This window comes from Larus michahellis, chromosome 1, assembly GCF_964199755.1.
Source record: "Larus michahellis chromosome 1, bLarMic1.1, whole genome shotgun sequence".
NCBI lineage: Eukaryota > Metazoa > Chordata > Aves > Charadriiformes > Laridae > Larus > Larus michahellis.
The window spans coordinates 75,139,669-75,163,500 of NC_133896.1; the positions used below are offsets into that span (position 1 = coordinate 75,139,669).

Consider the following 23,832-nt stretch of genomic DNA (forward strand, 5'->3'; position numbering starts at 1 on the left):
ACCCAAAAATCAGCTCCATTTTTATCACCTTTCCAGATTTTATTACCTAATCAAAAAGCCAATCAACTATCTCCACGGTGCAGCTTTGTGTATGGTTACACAGTTCTTTCTCCAAGTCAAACAGCACCACATTGTCTGGGATAATCTCATCTACTCGCATAAACAATTAGTCTGCTATATTTTGATTAACACTTCCGTTTAAGAGGACATTGAGATGCCTCAGCCCGAGTGGCAGAAGGTCCGGCCTCCTGCTAAAAGACATGCTGTTCTCAAGCTTTTTCTCTGGTTGGAAATCGTAGCTGCCAGCCTTGTCCCAAGTAGCTCCCTGATGCGGAGCTCTCTATTGAATTTGACACATGGAAATAAAAAACGTGAAATAAAACATGTTAGGTGATGCCTAACACTTGAGTTACAGAACTCACAGATCACAACATTCAACAAAAGGACTAAGCTGACCCAAATGCAGGAAAGAGCAAAAGTAAACATTGGGCCAGTTCATTCATTTCATGTTACAACCTTTCAAAGCCTGACTGTTTCTAGGCAACAGTCAACTCCATTAGCACAAATCATCTACTAAATTGTTTAAGTATATGAACTCATATTGCTTAGAGAGAGCTAAGAAGCACTCACATAAACTGCTTTGGTGGTGAACAGTGATGTGTAGCCACTGATAAAAAACAGCTTGCAAAGTAAATGTATATCCACAGCCTCAGTGGTTTGAAAAACTATTCACCAAGTCAAAAGGTACAATTATCTCTGCTACCACAGTTTACTCACTTATAAATTCTTCCCTCAGTAGAGTGCCCTACAGTTAACTGTTCTCCTGTGATCCATTAAGATATAAACAGATACTGGTTAAACCTAAATGGATAACCTTTCTTAGAAAAATGGAAATCAGAGACAAAGATTTTTTTTTCCACTGCATGTGCTGCTGCTTGCTATTCTGACAACTTAAAAGGAGTACAAATTGTTACTGAACCTCACAATGCGCAGTTCATCTGGTTGGTCTGCAGCTTTGCGTTAGCAATTATGCGAGCTGGAAGTGATTTTGAGCCTTTGCTGTTTCTTTTTTCTAATCCTCAATCTAAAGAGGTTTTAGAACATATTTTTTGTTTATTTTTAGCTTTCAAGTTTAATTTTTTTTCTAGGAAATGAGCACTGAAAATAGCTATTTGTTTGTATATAAAGCTCTGTGTTTATACAAAAGAAAAGTTTGTGTCTAACTTGTCATTCCAAAATTAGAAAAAAGATACACAGCACTTATACGCAGAGTTGAGCGCAAGTTCCTGACAACTAACTTTGTACAGATCTCGTCATAGCTGTTGAGCAGACTTTCAGCTGGCACTGGGATCAGATTCGCTGCTGACTTACTCTGGCAACGCAGTGCCCAGAAAAGACCTGACCACCAAGCGCTCAATTCACCACCTGCAAGGGACGGCACAAATATCCCACTTCCCCTCCTCTCTACACATGGTAGCAAAGGTGGCAGAAGTAAAATACGACTTCCCAGCGCCCCCCAGCAATCCTCTCTGGCTAAGACCCATTTGAAAGCAATTGCTTCTGCATTAGGGATAATATGGATCGGAAACCCAGACACACAGAAATTCATCTGGCCACTCAGGTGCCAGTTTAATGTGGGAACACTAGCCTCCAAAAAGAAAATCCATCCTTTCCAGAAGGCAAAGAGCCACTAGCCAGCTGGGGCAGTTTTGAAGTCCTGTCCATTGCCCCTCCTTGGAGAGTTCAGCGTTTACAGAAAGGATCTCATTTACATCTATACCATTAAAAAGAACTGTCAGCATCTTCCAGGCAACCATCAGTCCCTTCACATGCACTGTCTATCCCAAAAGATCCTACCTTCAATCTAGGGACTGGGTAGTGCAGGAGTCATCAGCCTCCCGAGATAAAACCCTAATCTGGGCAAAGACCAGAGTATCTCCTCCTTCCTGCAAACTAACGGGAAACCAAAGCTCATTGCCATCTTGAGACTCAGACTCTCTTTAATTTTTCAAACTACCCTAGAAGCATAAACCGTGCATAATAAGATTCACCGTTCAGTGATAACAGATAATCACTTGTTATCTGCTGTTTGGGTTGGGCTCAAATTGTCCCTTCAACATCCTCCCACCAACCACACAAACTGCAAGCGCTTTGGCAGAAGCGGTGTCAGTGGTGCAAAATATACCCTGAAACATGCCACTTCCAGCACAAACTGCTCTTTCAGGATGCTGGAACTCAGTAACGGGGTAAAAATTAGCTTCTTGTTCCTCCACAACTGGCACAGTAGATTAAACACTGGAAACAGGGCACCACCTCAGGCTGCATAGCCCAGAGACCAGGACCAAACACCACACAGAGGGAGATACCAACATACTTCACTGAATGCATAGGAAAACCATCCTCCCTCTTCTCCTCTACAACTAGGCTAAATAACTTACCTCATTTCACTCAGAAGGTCCAGCTTACAAAACAGATCCATATTCCTTCTGGCTGTGAAAGTCAGGGAAAAAAAACTGTGCCTGTTTTTTAGTAGAAATAATGCGTTTTCCTCAGTCCTTAGAAAACAAGCATTTGGATCTGATCCCTCAAACTGCCACCACACAAAAACATCCTGTTATTGAGCAAAACCAGCCAGAATACAGAAATTCCAAAGCTCCTTCAACAGGTAAGATCATCCACCAACACAGATACCCACAGTCAAAGCACAGAGACCACTCTGACAGTATTTGAAGATACTTGAGGACATTTCATCAATCTGGCAAGTCTGGGAATACAGTATCTTCGGTATCCTGAGAAGACTGAACTGATTGGAAAGAAGAGATCATGAGATATTTTCAGCCCTTGGGGGCTAAAGGGATAAAATGCCTCTAGTTCTTGTATGACCTCTGCTAAACCAAGATAACAAATGAAAAGCAGCTACTGAAAAAATGCTTTCTTTCATTCCAGCTTGTTGGAAATCTTCATTCTTTAATCTGGACATGAACTTGGTCTCTTTAGTCCATGCACTTGTCACTACAAGCTAAACTATTATAACACATGTATCTCAAACTACAAATAAAGGAGGCACAAAGTGCAATTGAGACTAAGTTCTCCTTGATTCATTATGTCTCAGTCACATCCAGTCAATCCCTGGACTCCATATGCTTTCCTGTAAAAATGTGTCCAAGAGATGTTCATGTTACCAAACAGGCTTCAACAAGCTTTTCCAGTCTAGTGTTTAATCTTCTGCACAGTTCACATCACCCTATTTCTTTATAATAAAGAGAATTGCTTAATATTGAAAACAAAATAACTTCTGGAGAGTAATTCATATTCTCATCCACTCCTGTTTTAAGTCCCTCAAAGGCAGTTGAAGGTATGAGTCCATAATGATCCTTTCTACCACACCCATCAGACTGTGGGCACACTGAGATAGGGCAACTTTTATGGAAGCCTAGAGTCTCAAAGACATAGTGAAATACTTTGAATCTAAAATTTTCTTTTGATCCATAGACAGCTTACACTTGACTCTAAATCTACAAAAATCATTCAGCAAAGTCTCCTGTATTTCTAGTGCCCTTTGGTGCCCAACTTCACAAGCGTCAGGCGATTTTGTGCAGCGAGTCATGACTACGTCAATGGATAGTCATAACAATCAATTCTCTGGAAGAAAAAAAAACTAAGCTCTTCAGCAACACACTCCATTGATGCCCCTACAAGATACTGTTGTACTGGGGCTCTCTCTCTTCTCTATCTTGCGAACATCACGTTTCCTGCACCATTTTCCACATCCTGCTTACACTTCACCAAATCATACTTTTTTCAAACCAGCTATCACTCTTGCAGCCCCCCCAAATTCAGCAGTTTCAAAGCCGCAATACGATTTCTGAATTAATATAAACTCCTATGTTCTATCTCATTTCTAAACTCCAAGCTTGCCTGATGCAAACAGAAAACCTTAATCTTGCCACTTTGAGGGGATGCTACATTTTAAGATGATTGCAAGAGCCAATTATCTCCCCAAAGAAAGCTTTTGGCTGTTCCAAAGTCCATTCCAGGAACAATACATTCTTCAAGTGCATGATTCAGGAGGTTTTGCATCTTATTCAGGAGGTTTTGCAAGTTATGGGGAGGAAAGAAAAAGTGACCTCTTTTTCAGCAGAGTCATTCCTTGAAATAATCCTTTGATCTTCTGCCTAAGGCAATATCTGCAACTAGCCTCCAGAGACTTCATTTCAGTGAAGCATCAAGGTCACCCTGCTGCTCCTAGATCTGTGAACGCCTGTGGAAGCACAGCCCTATTAATTCCTACAACCCTATGGCAAGCTATCCTCACGATGCCTCACCATAGTCTGTCATGACTGTGTACTTATTTCTTAGATAAATTATGATGTAAATGTCTGAAATTTTAAGCACCAACAGGAGTTCTCCCCAGGTAGTTCAAAAATTTTATCATACTTCATCACCCCCTAAACTCCCCTTTGTCTCCTCATACCCTGGTTTCCACACTTGGATAACTGATTATTACGTTAATCAGAAGTGATCTGCAAGATCATTTCTAAAGTTGTCTTTGCTGAGGCTCAAACTCAAAGCAATCACAAGCTTTCCTCACTTATTTTCTGTGGTTCTGATCTGGTTTTCCACAAAATATATGTTTTTTACCATTCCGTTGACCCACCTTGCTGTTTGAGAGTGGGTATATTGCCTGCACATTTCCCAAACTTGTCCAGACAGTTTTTAATTGCTGCCCATAAAAGGTTTCACTTTCATCTGCAAATCATCATTCAAAGCATTCACTAGGAAACCTCTTTGCTTTGGCTCCTTCTGATGTACTCAGTTCTTTTTTTCAGATGGCATTTTTATCCTTGCTTTATTTCTATCTGCAAGGCTTCCAGTTCTTCTGTTAAAATCATAGCAATTCTCTCTGGTCTCTTTTGAGACAAGAACACCAGTCACAAATTTCCATTTTGGAAGTTGGATCCACCTCACGATACCAGGTTATCGTTAGTCACAAGCGATGATGTCAGTTCTGGAGACTTAAGGTCTGTTTCCACTATAGAGAAAAAGTTTGAGATGGTGTCAGGTATTTTCTTGATCATTTATTCAGAAAGAATTTATAAATTCTTGTTTTCTTGGACACAGGAGAAACCAAACAGCACGAGTTTCTTTGATTACAGCTTTCAGAGAGAAAAATGGTCAGTAGCACGCTCTCATTTTTATTCTCTGTGGGTCAACGTAGCAGGTTTTCTCAGCCTATGAGTTTTCGTCCTATGTTCTCTGTACTCATACTCACTTAGGCCTGTATAGCTTGCCCTGTCAATGCTGAATTTCTTTCTAGGAAGCTTCTTGGGTAACACAGCTCAGCTTTTACTTAGGCTTTACCAAGTGTATGAGCTTTGGGTGGTGACTTCTATTGCTTTCAGCTATCTGGTCACAGAAAGGAGGAAGGATTTTATCTCACCGCTGCATTACAAATGAAGAACAGTAATTACACTTACCAGTGTCAACGAGGTTCCACCCAACGTACGAGGATGACAACAATGCCAGCAAGCGTAAAACTCTTCTGAGCACATGCTTTTTTCCTTGCAATCATAAAGCTCATTCTGCATCTTTAGATATATACTTAAAAAACGTTTGATACATGGAAACTTTAATAAACTAATTAGTTTTGTCACAGCTGTCTTACTCCCAAGGCTTACCATGAGATAAGCCAATGTAAAACAATTTATGCAACTTATCATTGAACATCTTACTAGATCAACATTTATAAAAGAGCACTGACCCAGAACTTGGAGACTTCGGTTATGTTCCCCAATTTGTTAACAATCTCACGCAAGTCGCTCCTTTGCTTGTGTACCATCCCTTATTACAGTAATTCCCTTTAAATATACTTTAGATCCATGGTTGGAAACTCAAACCAGCACTGTCCCACTTCCAGCTCTACTCGAGTAAAATGATACTATTAAGAGCAGCCTAATCAGAGTAGACAGTTTAATCTGCCACAGAAAGGAAATGGACCAGATGAAACGGTCACACGGGCCGGGAGTTCGACTCCACCAGCCTCATGCACAGTATTGCTTCAAATGAGGTGTTATAGCAGAACTTTACAATTAACGTTTTTACTGTATTCTAGATATTGCATAGGGGTAAAAAAAAAAAAAGATACAGTGATTGGTCCTTACATTCAGTGGCAGAAAAACCTGTTCAACTACAAAAGTTAATACAGACAAAACTTACTGCCTGCCAGGTCCTGACCTTGTTTCATTTTTGCAAGAGAAGCCATTGCTAACAGAGACTGAGCACACCTCTGACACAACTCCTGCGGCTGCCCCAGGTCCATAGCAGCAGCCTCTCTGAAGAGCCAGATGCCTGCCTCGGAATGGCTTCCTGATCGAATTCTAATCCATCTATTAGTACTCCTGAAAATCTATGCAGGGAAGTAGAAATCTTAACCTGAATACTCTTCAACAGTTTTTTGGTTTGTTTTTGGGTTTTTGTTGTTTTTTTTTAATTGACTCATGACATTTGCAGTTTGTAAGTCTACAAATTTGCAGGTGTCAGACCTACATCTCAGACCATCTATACAGGAAGTAATGTCATGAATCTTTGCCGCTATTTTGTTAGCTACTTTTCTGAATGAAGGAACATATATTAAGCAACAAAGTCAACTACAGCCTAACACAAATAAATTATTACCTCCTCACCAACAACACAAAAAAAAACCCTAACACAATATCCACTAAATTTTCTGTATGTTACTTTGTACTTTTATCATTTACAGGCAAGGATATTTTTTTCCTGTATTCTAATACTCTTAATACTGTCTATAAATAACATACTACAATGACAGCTATGATATGAAAGGATATCTACAAAGATACTTGACTACCTTATTCAAAATTTGAACTTCTGGTATTTGCTGAAGTATTCAACTTTACTGTTGTTACAGCAACACTAATATCCAAAATATTTATTACATTAGTTCCTTACTTCTGAAACCTGCTCAACCTCAAAGCTCGACTTACTAAGTTATGCCTTCAACTGGAGACACATTACAGACATTGCCCTACCTGATTTTTACATCAGCAAACCTGATGTAAAAACCTCATTTTAGAACAATGAAATTCCACAAAACTCTGCACTTAACCCTGACTTTTCATCAACCTGTAACGAGTCAAGCTCACCAGGCCCTATTTTTCCAATTTGGAACGGGAATGAAGTCTACGGACTGGCACCACCACAAGTGGCAGATGGCAAGAAGGGGACAGGGCATTCGGCTGAAACTGAGTCTACTTTGGCAAAAGGCAATAACCTAAGTCAGAAATTGTCCAAGATATCAAAGTAAATACCACTGACAGGCAGTTAACCTTTCTCACTTGGCACAGTTCGTTTAGTTTTGGTTTGTTGGGTTGTTTTTTTTTTAAATGAAAGAATTTATATTTTTTTAAAACTTTCTAGGTAGGCTTAAAACTTTTCTTCTTTGATTGGAAAAATGGAACTTGCTTAGTGATGTCTTTCAATATTTTTCACCACTCAAATGTACAAAGATCTGCTCTCAGTGTTTTCAAAACCGATATTCAGTCTTTCCCTCTTTGTTTATTGCTTCTGAAGAATAGAAGAAATGTTAATCAGATTTAAAAGGTGACTGAGAATACTTTAGCAAAGCACACTACTGATTCAGTTATCTGGAACAACTGGCGAGCCCATCAGAAATCAAAACCCAGCTAACTTTAAAATGACATCAACAAGGTCATGCAAAAAGCACTGTTTCCAGTCTCATGTACTCACATTCCATTAGTTACCTGTCCCTCCACCTGCAAACCATGTGCTCTGATTAAAACTTAGCAGAAGAAAATTACTTTTAAACTCAGGGCACTCCTTATACACCTTTCATTTGTGAACATTCCTATTTTCAAGCTTTTCCCCTCACCCATGAGGGAGAGCAACTCACGTTTTCTTAAATGGAAGCTGAGGATATCCAAAAATTCATAGAGCCCTGGGAGTTGGGATTTACAAATAATACCAGGTATTGCAAGGTTTAAGATAAAACTCTACTAGTCACATTCAACTTAGCTGCCCTCTAAAGCTGCCTCGTTAAATTTTCCCCATCACAGCGCTCAAGATTACACAACTACACAAAATTTCACGGGCATCAGGATGCAGACGCACACTGGAGCCAGGCAAAATTCCCCCCAGCGCAATGAAACACATCCTGCAGGGGTGGCTGGGGATGTTGCGGTGGCTTGTGCCTGCTGCTCCTCTAGCCTTCGTCCAAAGCCCCCTCAGGAGGCAGGCAGGGAGCTGGGTGGATCAGAGCCTCCTGCACTTGCTCTGCACACAGGAATCCCAGCGCACATTTACACTGAAAAGAGGAAAACCCCTAAGAAACGGGTTGCTGTCTTTTAACTGTGGGCAGTAGGTTTAAAAATTTGGGGCTTACCATGAGTTTAAGCAGCCATTCCCCTAATCCTATGGCTGCATGCTTTCAGCTGTAACATTTGTTAACTTGTGTATGTCAAGTGCAAGAAAAAAAAAAAACTTGTTTGAAATTCAAACAGGCCTCTGAAAGAAAATCAAGATAAGTCATCCAAGCGTTGGATGGTAAGTTTCTGTAAGTTTCTGTATTTTGAGGTTCATCTAAAACACCTTGTTTCAGGGTTTGTTTGTTGATTTTTTAAAATGACCTTGATTTTTATCTGCCAGAGGTCAAAGAACAACAACTTGGTTACTGTTTTAATATCAATTCTTTGTATAGAGAAGAGCTGTAATAACCTTAACTTACAGCATCAAATGATAACAACCACACTTGGATATGCTCTTCTAGCCTTCTTCAGTGAAGTAATTTCGTATAAATTTCAACTCCATGCCCTCACTCATGTGACAGTAAAAACCTAAAGGGGCATTTCAAACAAACTGTCCAAAATTTATTATACAAGAAGATTACCAGAGTACCACAATTCATTATATATAAGCTTGGTTGTTACAAAAGCATTGGACATCGCATGCACTTAGCAAGTCAGCCATGTCAGCAAACAATAGTACCATGTTAGTAAGGACTGTTGTGCTTTTGCACAAAGAATTGCGTAAGGTACCGTAGACAATCTTAAAACTGCTATTTCTTTCTGAGGAACTGACTTTGTAGCTCAGACATTCTCTTGGAGAAGGTAGTATCATTAAGCATTTTCCCAAATGATGCCAAAAGCCCTGGGAAAAAATACCAAATATTCAGTCGTCTGAGACCATACTAGCATCAGAACAGACCTCCACCATCTAAAATACCAAAGTAAGCAGTGGCAGTGACAGGCTGCTTTCTTCTGTGTGGAGCGATTTGAAAAGAAAAGACAGTTTGCCAGTAGCTTTCACAACTATTTTCTGTCAGCAGGGGACTGCAGATCTCTCAGCAACTGACCACCTTCTGTTCCTCTTCAGCCCTACTTCCCTTCTAATCCGTGCTGCCTGTTAGACCACGCGCTGCCCCACCAGCCACATCCACCTCTTTCCACACACACACCCTCGGCTCTGCCAATTCCTCCACCACCTCACCCTCCCTTCACCAACCCACCCCTCTGCACCCACCTCCGCTCTCTCTTCTTCATCATCCAGGGGCCAGCGAGGGAGCACTGGAAGGACAGAGGAGATGGTCCTCTTGTTTTCTTTTCCACAATCTAGCAACCCCGTGGCCGCTCATCAGCCAGTGGAAATGCTGGTAAGAAAAAATCCTGCTTGGGCAATGTGATGTGCCTGTGAAGCCAACAAAGGGCTGGGGCACCTTTGGCACAGGCAGCATCTCAAGTCACCAAACTCCAAAACATTTCCGCTCGCACAAAAGGACCCCCCCAAAACTAGACACACCGGAGGGAAGCTACTGAGCAACAGGACGGGGGGGGGAATAAACACATTCATGGACATCGTTTGCAAAATCTGCCCAAAGTTTATAACGACAATTCACACAGCTTGCTAAGTCAAAAGGTAAACCTGAGCAGAAGAACCAGTGCTGCAGGAACTCTGGATGAGGTGGCTGGTCCTCAGGTTCACTGCAGGACAGTGCCGCCATGCCCACACAGACTCCACGCTGCCCAGCCCAGTCACCACTGTAGGGTCCTCTTTCCTTTATTATTAAGCAATAAATATGAATTGTTTTAAAATCATGTGCCTTTAACGATGTTTTGTTTCTACTCCACGGCAATCAAAAAAAAAAAAAAAAATGGCAAACAAATGAACGTCAGAGGTAGACACAGATCCAGGCAGACACACAGGTGGAAAAACAGCACTGGAGCAACAAGGCTACTCCTGATACAATCTTTTGGTTACCACAGCCAAAACAGCCGCTCAAAAGCTCAGGTGATACCTAATACAAGACATGAATAACTAATAACAAGTACATTTTAAGCCCCTGTTTCATCTGTCTTTTGCTTTCCTTGTTTAACTCTATTTCCAATTTTGCAATCAAAACCATTACCTTGCTAGAATGTAATTTCTTGGTTTAAGTTCGTTTCATATTTGAGGTGCACTGAGGTAGTAAAAACAGAAATTATTTTTACTTCTCCAGAGACAGGGAACACAAAGCAGCTGGACAACTGCATCTGTCCTCCGCCCCCCAGGAAAGGAAGCTGGAAATCCGGGGAACTGGGATTCACCTCCCACACAGCTGCAGGTCAGGTTGGGGCCTTTTGGTGGGCAGTGCCAGCAGGGAGGAGAAGCTGCCCCTGACAGGTAACACCCGTTACCCTCCAGCAAGAGGCAGGTACCAAGGCAGCCCCTGCGGTCGCAGGGGTCTGAATGAAATCCTTCCTCAACTCACCGCTGTCAAAACATAGGCAAATTTTCAAAGGGGCAGAGAAGGACAAGCCCTCCATGCTGGAGAAGAGGGTCGGGAGACAGCGCTTGCAGCTCAGGGAGGTTCTCAGCACGCAGCTGCAAGATACCCTTTTTTAAAACAGGGATAACCAATGCATTTTTGCTTATCCTGTTCTCAGAAATGCCATTTCACTTGGAACTTTCCGCACCAAAACATTCAACCCCAGGCATCTACCTTGGGTCCAAAAAGTCAAGGTTTAGCATCATTATAAACAGTTGAAACCAGGACCTATGTCAGGAAGTGTCTACACGTCTACGTAGCAGTGGAACTACTGATTCAAGTAATTAGATGGAATCAGATTTACAAATAACAAATGCAGGTTTAAAAGAAGCAGTCATAAGAGGTTTTATGTCCTTAATAAAAGATGCATCTCTGAACAAGTGACAAAACGCAACGCAGAAAAGGAAAGAAGTAAAATCCTGAACTCCTTTCTCCTTTTTTTCCATAAATATCCCTAATCAAGTATATCAAAGTCATACGAACTTCACCAGTCTCCCTTTCATACAAGAAGTAACAGACCATTCAAAGCAAGCAGGAACCAGACTTTCAAGTGCATTAACTACCAATGCAGAGGACATGGCTTTGTGCTAGTGCCCAACAAACAGGCTCACGCTTCAGCCAAGCAGCAGCAGGAGCAACCTGCACCATTAACAGCAAAGGGCACAGGGTTTCAAATGCTTCGCCATGCAGTAAAACACCCGACCAAGCAAAGGTTCACGTGCTTCTTGGGAAATAATGTTCCAAGACAGGGAAGTCAAAGACTGATATGACCCTTTCCTCTGTGGTACTTTTAAAATAAAGGATAACCTCGATTTCTAGTGAGTCTGAGAACCGTATAAAGATTGTTTAGTTAATCTCCTCATTATGTAAAAGGAAGTTAAATCAGACTTAAAGTCACGCAAGTTAAACAATCTCCCCTCTCTTTCCTGACTACTCCCCACATTACCCATAGTCCAGCCGAGCACTACAGAAGTTGTAATAGCCACGCCGCTTGTCTCAATTCAAAATTCAAGTCCTCTCTTACTTCCATTACTACCACACAGCTTGTGGGTAAACTCACTTTTAAATTATTAAATCAATCTGTTCTTTCCCTAACCCCAATTTTCTCTCCACTTCTGTTTGATAATGAGCTCTCTGAACTGAGGATATTACATTTTAGCATACAGTCTCGTAAATCATAATACCGCAATTAAGTCTAATCCTACGTTCCTTCACACCCAAGCTGTGCTCTGTGTGCAAGTAAAACTTCTGAAACAAACAAACCCCCTCCGGGGCTCATTACTTGCTGCATTCCCACAAGGGCACTTTGTGGAAAGCTTTGTCTCATTGTTTATTTAAAGACAGCACTGTTGTTAGAATATTTGAGATGAGCATCAAAATAAGTTCGTTATAAATGGCAAAGCTGGAGCAGTGCCTAATTGCTAATGTGAGTGGATAATTACAGAGGATATAAGCTTTGATATATGTATTGAATTGCAAGGTATGCAAGACACAGTTGTACTTATATGTCTACATCTCTGCTTATGTGGCATTTATTGTAACATCAATGAAGGTATTTAATAATGCATATAATACAGCTTATGATTAAGCAAGTTATCATAGAAAAGAAATACACCTATAGATGCAAAATGTCATAGGATGGGCCAAATTATGTTCCCAGGTACATTAGCACACATTCAAAGTAGCTGCAGAATTCAGACCAGTGCTTTTGCATTAGGAAGACAACCAAGAGAACATATTTCTGAAAATGCTAATCCTACACACACAATCAAAATTAGGAAACACACAATCAAAACTGTCAAATCTCACCGGTACTGTCAGTCCAGAGGATAAAGCACCTAGGTAATAAAATACACAAACACTTTTCCCCACATAAAAGCTGAAATTCACCTTCCCTTCCCTTCCCTCTTCTAGGCATTATTTGATTCTTTATGTTTTAGAATTAAATTGTAAGTAATCCTAGTTATGCCACTCTCACTTTCTTCAGGCTTTCTATTCTTTCCTGACTAACTACGTTTTGTCAGCTGGCACAAGAAAGAAAAATTCGCTGTTAACTAAAGGACAGTACTCTGTTCCTTAACCAAGCTTACATTTTCAGACAGTAGGACAGAAGGGTAAAAAATAAATAAATAAATAAATAAAGTGCACTGATGAAAATACTGCATTGGTGTGTTGTAAGCATCATCAGTCACTACATCTGTTCTTAGCACCGTTCCTGAGGCCACCAAGATGAGACATTTCAGCCTTCATTGTATTTGGAATATTTTTATTTATGCTGTTCTATAAGCACTTTATACTTAATCTTGTCCCTTCACAAAGTACGACGGACTCAATCTGTGTGTGAAGTCCAGCTTCAATAAGACAACTAATGCACAAAAGCCCAGGGAAGGAGCCTAAAGAAAACTGTGATACTAGTTTCAAATAAGAAAGTTCTGGCAAGCACTTCCACAAATTAAGACAAGTTATTCAGGACAAACCACTAAACTCAAGAAAATGAGTCTGAGTACTCTACAACACACTTTTTGCTGCTAATTAGAAATAAGTCTCAGCGCTCCTTGTCATCCACTGCCATACATTACCTAGCAGGCAGCTTCTGGCTGCATGCTCCATTAATTATGTTCCATGAGGTTTCTCACTGCTATGGCACAAAAGCGTGTTTATGGAGGTGAGACAGGAATGCAGCTACTGATGGTGACTAACAGGCCCATTGTCATACTTTCCAACAGCTGATGCTGGCTGTTGTCGTTACTTACTTTTTTCCCACCTCTCCAATCGAGAATACTTCCCCCCCCCCCTCAACTCGTACCAAAAGGTGATTAACAGTAGCTCTAATTCCCAGCATCATTGCCAACATTCCAACATTTACTGCGAAAACATTGGGGAAGGTGCTCGTGAGGTTCAGACACTGGTCTAGGACAACTTAAGATACCTGGATGCATTGCCTAATTCTGCCACATACCTCCCGTAGGACATAAAGCCTCAAGCTGTGCAAAAGCTAAAACACAGTAAGAGCTCAAAAATGGGGGGGGGGGAAGCTAATAAGCACAGTCCAATAAGCCAGTACCAAATATATCTTGAAATGGCAGAAAATAACCCATGGATGTAAATTCCTTTTCCCAAACATCTCCTTTTCTGTAGTAAATCACAAGAGTATCAGTTTATACACTCAAAAGCACCCTTCTTTTTAAAAAGGAAAGGGGGGGGGAAGCTCACAGAGATCAGAAAAGCCAGATTATACATCACCAGCACCTTAGAGCAGCATCCAAACCCAGAATTAACCCAAAGCCAAACAGAAATAAAGGGCAGGGGATTGCTTGGAGTCTCGGTACCTCACATATCCAAAGACCTGTAGTAGCCAATGGAGAATACTGAGCCCTAAAACCCTCTCTTGTATGCTGCCCAGAGGTGCCCCCTCTCCACATGGGATCCACAGCGTGGATCAACCTCCTGGAGATAGGTGGTTACACCCTTTCTTCCCAAAACCGAGAATAACTTCTCTCTTAAAATACGGATGGGGAAGGAAGAATTCGAAGCCGCACTGCCTGACTTCCCTCCTCCTGCCCCCATCCCACACGACAGCGCTAGCCCCAGCTGCGGAAGAGAGGTTCAGTTTCCTCTTCTGACTAAGAGGGATCAAATCTGAAAGCAGCGCCCTCACGCACTCACATCCAACAGCTGTTTATAGTGAATAAAAATAGTTCAGAGCCAAGGACGTGAGCACAGGTTTCTTCCAGCTCACAGAAGTGCCCCAACCTTTTGGGTCCCTTTTGGGTCCAACAGCATGTCATCATTCGAGCAGCTCTCAAACCTTTTCTGCATAGGGAGGTGTGGAGAGGCACCTCTGCCTTCATCCAGCACGACTCAGCACACCCGCCTGGACATGGGGCCAGGGGGAATGGATAGCCCATCTCCTGAACAAGAAGGATCTCCTAATCAAGGAACTGAGGCAGTGCCACTCTGAATTCTTCCTTCTGTAACCATATTTTAAAAGACCGTGCTTGTGCTCAGTTTTTGGAAGAAGGGGCATAAGCACCTACCTCCAGGCGGATGTTCCAGGCTACGGATCCCAAATGGAGAAGGGCAGCTCTGGCTAATGGTAGAGGAGAGGGTACCTCTCTGCACCAGAGCAAGATTTCCACACTAAGGTTCTAGTAGATATTAATCTGACCCTATACTTGATCTCAATAGCTCAGCTGCATCTTTCTCTTGGCTTTAGGTTTCCTGGGGAAACCAAGCACAGGAAAATTTCTGCATTAGCAAGTGAGCAAAAACCATTCTAAAACACATGAAACTGCGTTTCCTTAGAAATCTCCACCTCAAAACTCATCTGTTGAGCTGGTTCAACTCTTCAAGGAGTAAGGTCTGCTGACGTGACGGACCTCCCCCACTTGGAGAAGTGCTGTGCACTTTTTTATCTTATTTATAGAATAGCCTCACTCACGCTTTAAGAAACAATTAGCCTTTGACAGCTTAAAATAAACAGGACTCTCTCCCTGCTGCAGAGTCACCAGACCTGAGCTGGATTTCAAGTTCTTACAACCACATGAGGCTACCCGATGGACTAAATAGTGTTAAAAGACACAAATTTTTTGCCCAGCACCTTCCAAAAAAGCACCCTGAGTAATACTGGCAAGAACAATAAGACTAGAACCCGCATCAGCCAAACGAAGCGAGGAAGCAGTCGTTCCTACTCCTACCCCACTCTGTCCTCACCACCAAGAGGCACCTCTAGAAGACAGGGCCACCTCTGTTCAGATGCTCGCGCCGAACAGAGAACCTGCAGGAACGCAGGAGATGCAGGAGTTTAGAAATGGTTACACACCAAATGTGCCGCTGGGCACACACCTTCCCTGAACGTACAATATTTTTTTTCTGCCTCTTGCCTTGCTGCCACTGGTCCAAAGGCCCAGATAATATGACTTAGCATCACAACTTTAAATTTCAGTCCAAGCTCTTGTACCACCAGCAGAGGGGTCAGCCTTCCCATTTAGTAGACTTTTAGAGTTTTAGTAGACTTTAGTAGAGTTTTCCACTCTGGTGACTTCACATTTCCTTCAAGGCCTCCAGCTCCTCAACTCCAGCCTCCTGGCTCTGCCGCTGCCTTAACCATGCCAGGCGGCAGGGCACAAAAAGAGCTGTATTGAAAAGCTAACAGAGCTACATCAGCGTTCTCGAACTCCTGGCCTGCTGCTGAAGGAGAGATGCACACAGGGGTCCTGCCTCATGCCAGGTAGTTTTCTTGAGCTGGGTTAGCTGGCTCTTACTAAAAGAGAGCCTGGATGGTCTGTTAGTCAGGGTGTTGGCTTGAGTTCAATTATTTCTTCTGGTAAAGAACGCCCATGTGCCTTAGGCAAGCTTTGATCTTGGCTTCCCGTCAGTAAAACTGGGGGTAAATGTCCTGCCCTAACTCCAAGGGATGAGGGGAGAATCAGTGGTCTCAAGCCTGCGACACGGCAATGCCAACACGTATTCAAGCAACGTGCAGTTGTACAAGCGCCAGTCACAGCAGAAACATTCATGACTGTAGACAAGCAGGTGTTCTGTGAAATGAGGAACATTTCTCAACATAACGAAAAGTAAAAGAAAATTACGGCAAATATAGCTTCCCCAGATAACAGAACACAGCAGCAATGAGACAGAACAACAACAAAACCAAACAACTCAGCAACAAATTATGCCAACAAAGAAGCGATGCTGGAGTTATAAGGATAAGAAACAATATCCAGTGATCAACAGTTGCAGAAAACAAACATTTTCAGACAGGATTTAAAATTACGAGAGTCAGCAAAATGAAAGTGGATGTGAGACAAAACAGAGTCACAGATAGAGAAGGCACAAAATTAGCAAACAGAGGAACAAAACATGGAAAAACACTTGTCAACAGATGAAAAGAGTGAACAGCAAGGATAGGAAGCAGTAATAAGATTAAAAAAATATAAAGGATCTTGAATACCGTCTCTTTTCCAGTAACAGCATCCCATCGAGTGACTTAGACATTTATTGTTAGCATTTTAATACTGCCTTTACTTCACCCTACAGTTCCCCACTGAGATCTCAGGACACAGGCAGTCGAACACGACACACCGGAGCAATACCCAGGCACATGTCAGCCAGCAGTGGATCAGCCTGAGCAAGTTCAACTGCTACTCTGAAGGTACAGCTAACTCTTAAGCAGCCAATGACACTGATATTTAACTGGAGTTTGAGCCAGTTTGAGACGTTTCCATTGACAAAGGTTTAAGGACATGCTTACTCTGGACATGCCACTACTGCAGCTCTCCTACAAACATCAGAGGGAACCACTGCACCCTCGGGACATGTCACTGCAACCAAACTACATGATGGTTTAAAGAAAGATATCACTGTATTCCTAATGTCATTCACTGTGGTTTTCTGTCCTGGATTCCAAAAAGGTGATTCAAAGTGGTCGAGGTTAATAAAAACCTCAAGCAAGCAGGAGCGAAGCAGCCACAGTTATACTACATCTCTTCACCCCGCAAAGAGACAGAAGAGCTCATGGAAAAAGCATCCCCACAAAACTAAATATCTGATCATATGTATCTGATTGTTAACAACCGCAGATAAGACCTCAAGCAAAGGCAAACCAGAAGTAAAGGGATGCACATTTAACAGCTGATTACGACGACGAGCCAGAAAGTTTTTGTCCTTCACGCCTTTGTCGAAAATTCTCAGGTGCGCGATAAAATAAAGCATCCCCCTCAAAAAAAAAAAAGTTAACCGTAAACAGCAGTGATATTAACGCATGTGGGTAGAGCACAGGACTATTTCTACAGAGCGGGCTCTGGCAAACGCCGGGTATTCCGGTTTGGGCCGGCCCGGAGGTGCAGCCCCGGCAGAAGCCGAGCGGGGAGCGCGGAGCGGGGCCAGACCCAACGGGGGGCGACCGCCGCCTGCCCGCCCCGCCGGTACCGCCGCCCCGGGCCTGTGCGAGAACTTCTCCCCTCACGCCTCCCCTTTCCCCCCACCCCCGCCCCGGCTCATCACTTCCTACTTTCCCCCTCGCCACCACCTCGGCGGCGGCGGCAGCGCGCGCTGCCGGCCGCTTCCTGCGCTGCACCCCAACTCACCCCAGCGTGCTGATGAACCCGTTGACCGCCCCCTCCGCGTAGAGCGACACGATGTCCCCGATGTAGAGAAAGCTGGACATTTTCTCAGACATTTTGGCTCATTTTTTCTCTCTCTCTTTTTTTTTTTTTTTTTTAAGTTGGATGCCGCACGCCTCCCCTTTCAAAGAAAAAAAAAAAATTAAATTAAATTAAATATAACGCCAAACCGACCCGGGGGGAGGCCGAAGAGACGCGGCGCTGGCGGCGGGCGCGGGCTGACATGAGCACGGCGCCCCTGCCCTCCGCCGACCGCCACGGCCCGGCCCGGCTCGGCTCTGCCCGCCGCACCGCCTCCCGCGCCTCCGCCCCCCGGCACCGCCCCGCACCGCCCCGCCACCACCCCCGGGTCGGGGGTGGAACCCACCATCAGCCCCCAGGCGGGGCCTTGACACGGGCGGCGGGTCACACCGCCTTTGCTCAGCCCGCCAAGCCGGGGGAGGTCCTCCAGAGACCCCGGTAACTCCTCCATAATTCCCTGCGGTCCGGCGCTGGAGGCGGCGGCTGGGGGCCGGGAACCCGAGGCAGGCAGCGGGGCCGGGGGGTGGGAGGGCGTCCCTGCCCCACTGCCACCCGCTTTGCCAAGACCACAGTCGCCCTGCGCTTAGTTTGATCACCAGCCCGTGTCACCCTCTATTTAATGGCCTACAAACTGTAGGAACCACAAATCCTTTATTTATTTTTTTTTCACCTTTTTTTTTTTTTTTTTTTTTTTAAATCGAAGCTAACCTTGCTGCACTCCTGTGCAGGAATTCCCACAGCGCACATTTCCATAAGAAAATTGCCACGAATTTAATCAAAAAAACCCAAACAAAACAAAGCAAAAAAAAAAACAAAATTACTCTCAAACTAGAGAGCACTCTGGAAGACTTCTCTGCCGAGGAAAGTGGGGACACCGCAGCCTCACGGCGCTCAGCAGAGTGGGGGGCTGCCAAGCCTCCCCTCTCCCGCCCACCACACACCTGCAGCCCCAGAGGCACAACCAAGGGCTGCCCAAGGCCCAGCCTGCACCTCGGTGGCCAAAGGGGCTCGGACGGGACTGCACAAGCCACATTGGTGGCCAAAGGGGCTCACATGGGGCTGCGCAAATCCAGGCTGCTTCAATGCACTGCCCAAGACCAAGTATGGGCCAGCGAAACCACGCACCCATCGGAGGATGGAAGCGTTTAGTTCAAAAGAAAGGCTAGCCCCAGCATGGGATTCCTATTCTTAAAAAAACACTGTGTATTCTTTAAACAAAAAAAATGTAATTTCCAACACAGGTTTTAAGGATCAAAGCGTTTCTACTTTTTCTGATTTTTCAGCTATGTTTTACCTGCCTGAGACAACTCTCCAAATTACAGGAAAAAACAGCACTAGCACTGGTTACCCAGTGTATTTTTCCAACGTAGCATTTGAGGAAAAAAAAAAAAAAAGAAAAAATGAAAAAACAACCCACCCAGGTCTGACAGCATGACCAAATACTGTGTCTTAAATGATAAGAATATAAATCTGGCTGCAGGAACGTGCAGACTGCTGGAAGCGAGCAATAAACTGAGGATTTCACACTTGCATTTAATTTCCCACATCTACAGCTTCCAGCCTTATCTCACTTCTTCTGAACATAAATTCTTGACATCAGAAATGCTGAGTCTTCAAAGTCAAAAAAAGTTTTACCATCTACATGCACCGAAAAAAAACTGTTATGCCATTCTAGAGTTCTTCCTTTTGCTCTTTTATGGTGAATATTTTGGATTTGTCTCTTTTTTGTACCCAGCAGGATACAAAGACACCACCAAAGACCTGCACTTGCATTCATACGTATGCGTACGTACCTAGGCCCTAGATCTGACACTTTACCAAATACCTTCAAATCAGTTTCCTGGCGTAACGGCAATTGTTAAAACAGTTTTGGAAAAGAAATATGAAAAGAGCAAGTGCTAGTGCCCTTGTTCTGGAACCAGCCCCTGCACAGGAAAACCAAAGATGAGGTCTTTCAAACTGCCCAACACACACGTATTCAATCCCAAAGTTGGACAAAATTAAAACACACCACATTTAGAAACTGAAAGTCAGAGCAGCACAAGGCACGGAAGGGGGAGAGAAGCTAAGGCTCCCTGCCCACAGTGCCGACTGAGCGAAAAGTACTGACCCAGGGTCCCTCCCAGGAGCCACCATGCAGAGGGCTCAGGCATTTTATGTCATGAAAATGTGGTTCTGGACAGTTTGAACCCGGGGCTGAGCAGCAAAAGCTTTACCATGCATTGACAATATCCTTTGTACTCCTGACCCTGTTTATCTCAGCCATTTTATACCAGGCTTTAACGGCCTAATTAAGATACTTCAAGCCAGGGAGGTTTCACGTTTCCCAGCGGTAAATGAAAACCAGGCGTGCCTTAGATCAGTGGGAGTTTTCCTGAGGATGGACTTCATAACTCAGCCAAGCAGCAAGTTTACCTGTCCTTTGTATGCCTGGGAGAAAATCCCCATTTGGGACCATCCACAGCCAGGAAAAGTTCAACTCTGTTGCCTAAACACAGGTTACTGGGGCCATTTGAAGTGTCCTTTGATACCTGAGACATCCCTGTAGGTTGTCAGCACGGAAGCAGGACGTGCTATGCCCTCGGCAGCTCTGCCTGCCTGTGGGCAACCGAAAAGGGCCTGGGTGGTTTTGGCATTACGAGAAGGTTATTTCAGGTCACTTCAGAAAATATTTAGCATTTGCTTGCTGTGGCAAAGCTCGAACTGATAGGAGTCCTACACTTGCAGCCGTCTTTGCCTCTTTCCCCCCCAAGGAAATCAAGGCACAGGCTGCGTTCTCCTTCATTTCCAGGCTTGTTCATCTTGGCTTAGGCTGGAGCGCGCCAGCAGCTGAAGGCTGTTACCACCTCCTATCTCTCTGGATATATATATGAAATGAACTGGAAATCTCAAGCCAGTTCCGAGCAGTAATGCCTGTTGACTAGAAGCGAGTCGTAGGAAATGAGCGCTTTTGTGAAAAAAAGTAAAGGTCAGATCCAGAAGGCAGTCACGTATTTAAGCAAACACTTTGTTTTAAGCCCGTCTCATTGAAACAGTCCAACAATTTCATTAATTTTACCAGATAATTCGTACATTGAAAATAAGCAAGCACGTACTTGCTTTTCTAGACCAGGTCGTAAATTGGTACGAAGATCACCCTGGAGACGCAGGTCTGAGGAACCCTTGCTGATCCTCTCCTTGCAGACAGGAAACTTCAGTAGCAACAAATGCTCCTCTATCATTTTTAACAAGCATTAGCCCTCTTCTATTAAAAATAATGATTGTGCCTCTTTGAGTGCTAGTCTTATGAAGGTAGTATCTGGAAAAATTTAATTAAAGCTAAAGAGATTTTGTCATAACAAGTCTACATAGAAAAAAAATAAAGCATGGTCAGAGACGGTAGTGGAATATTGCTTCAGTTATCTGGAGCAGAAATAAACCAAATTGGTTGATAAATATGGATATTCTTACTATGGTTTTTAACCTTGCAATTAGCTGCAGGATGAAGGTGAGGCTGCTTAGCCAGCAACTGGAATATGTTTTCCATCAGTTATGCCTGCTAATCTTTTGTTCCAATGCTAGGAATACAGGCTTTGCCGTGAAACAGGACCCAGACGCAGAAATCATCGGCTACTGCTGACAGACCGCCCCAGCGCACATATTACTCAGTACATTGTAAAAATGAAGAATTCTTTCTTACTCAACTTCCATTTCCAGTCTATTACTTATTTTCAGAGAAGAAAATATTTCTAGTGGTGTTTGCAGTTGTATTCTAAAATTAGATCTCAATATAAAAGTATTTGGCAGTATTTTAATACAGGGAAATTTTACCGTGATCTCTACGTCCTAGTTTTTGATGTTCATTCTTGTGCTGAGGCACACAAGGCGCAGAAGAGAAGCAGTTTATCCACAGAGAGGTCAAAGAAACACCCACGCAGCACTGAACATCCACGTTAGATGTGAAAATATACAGTATTAGAATGACCTCAGACTCAAAAAACTCACCAAGCAAATAGACCGACATCACCATATTCTTGCTCCTTTTCCACCCCTCGCATCTTAGGAAGATGTCTGAATTTCCTGCTCATCTTGTCTAAAGAGGGGAGGCTCCTGACCGAAGTTAAGTTTTTTATGGATTTGAAAATTGTCTGATTGGAAAGACGTTAATCCCACACCTACACAACCTACCTCCTGTATGAAGTTACGGATATATAGGCCACTTCAGTGAAAGCAAACTTTACCAATTAGAGGCTTGTACAACAGGCAGCACTGATGTTTGTTTTCATGAAAGCAGAGGATAGTCCTTTCCAGCTGCAAGGGAGAAGGGGGAAGAGAAGAATGCCTTTAACTGTTTTAATACAATAGATATAGATGGGACCAGGCCAAAATCCAGACAGAACTTTAGCGCGGAAGTATATGAAAGCTTGGACCTAAAACCTTGGGTTTGTTTCATGTCTTTTTAATGGAGGGGGTGGGGAAAAAAAAAATAAAAAAAAATCAGACCATTCCAGACATTTTGATATTTCAAATCCAACTCTGATTTTAAAGCCCATCTGTAGCTGGAATATATTTAATATACTTATCTCAAGCAACACACAGTTAACAGCTTACTTGAGGAAGACCTGGCTTTTAAAGGCACCTAATGAAGTTTCCCACAGAAGCTGCAGACGCCCATTACCTTGTGGATACTAATATTTGAGACAGCCTAGCTCTTCCTTGAGCACAATGGCATTTCAAAACACTTGGATGTACAAAAGACAGCATTACTTGGCCTGCGAGTTGGATCAGAGCGCACCAGAGCAGCTTATTTTGACAATACCCCCACACAAGAACTGGTTTATTGCTGGTAGTGCTTTGTTTTCTTTGCCTATAGCAAATGTCAGAGTACTAGGTGATTTCTTGATAGATAGCTGTGGGGACTCATTTTGCCTTTTTTCTTACTGTGGGAGTTAACTCTTTACTGCTGTTATCATAGAATGCATTGGGTTGGAAGGGACCTTTAAAGATCATCTAGTCCAACCCCCCTGCAGTAAGCAGGGACACCTTCAACTAGATCAGGTTGCTCAGAGCCTCATCAAGCCTGGCCTTGAATGTCTCCAGGGATGGGGCCTCCACCACCTCTCTGGGCAACCTGTGCCAGTGTCTCACCACCCTCATTGCAAAGAACTTCTTCCTCATGTCTCATCTAAACCTACCCAATGTCTCATCTAAACCTACCCTGCTCTAGTTTAAAACCATTGCCCCTCGTTCTATCGCTACCTGCCCTTGCAAACAGCCCCTCCCCAGCTTTCTTGTAGGCTCCCTTCAGGTACTGGAAGGCCGCTAGAAGGTCTCCCCAGAGCCTTCTTTTCTCCAGGCTGAACAACCCCAACTCTCAGCCTGTCTTCATAGCAGAGGTGCTCCAGCCCTCGGATCATCTTTGTGGCCCTCCGCTGGACCTGCTCCAACAGGTCCATGTCCTTCTTGTGCCGAGGGTTCCAGAGCTGGACACAGTACTCCAGGTGGGGTCTCACGAGAGCAGAGTAGAGGGGGAGAATCACCTCTCTCGATCTGCTGGCCACGCTTCTTTTGATGCAGCCCAGGATGCAATTGGCCTTCTGGGCTGCAAGCGCACATTGTTGGCTCCTGTCCAGCTTTTCATCCACCAGTACCCCCAGGTCCTTTTCCGCAGGGCTGCTCTCTATCACGTCATCCCCCAGCCTGTATTGATAACGAGGATTGTCCTGACCCAAGTGCAGGACCTTGCACTTGGCCTTGTTGAACTTCATAAGGTTTGCTCGGGCCCACCTCTCTAGCTCGTCCAGGTCCCTCTGGTTGACATCCTGTCCCTCTGAGCAGTCAACCGCACCACGCAGCTTGGTGTCATCGTCG

At 43.6% G+C, this 23,832-nt stretch overlaps 1 protein-coding gene across 6 annotated transcripts in view; it reads right to left on the reverse strand.

Moving 5' to 3' along the window:
* Window positions 1-23,604, reverse strand: part of ITPR2 (inositol 1,4,5-trisphosphate receptor type 2) — a 277,577-nt gene extending 253,973 nt beyond the window's left edge. For 4 of the 6 annotated variants that reach the window (XM_074587414.1, XM_074587436.1, XM_074587395.1 and 1 more), the window contains exon 1: window positions 17,926-18,268. In XM_074587414.1, the coding sequence (XP_074443515.1) occupies window positions 17,926-18,017 (92 nt within the window). In that variant the 5' untranslated portion in view covers window positions 18,018-18,268. Of the gene's footprint in view, window positions 1-17,925; window positions 18,269-21,077 lie in introns of those variants that run through there. The other 2 variants (XM_074587404.1, XM_074587448.1) reach the window with 2 other exon arrangements.
* Between the last annotated feature and the right edge of the window lie 228 nt (window positions 23,605-23,832).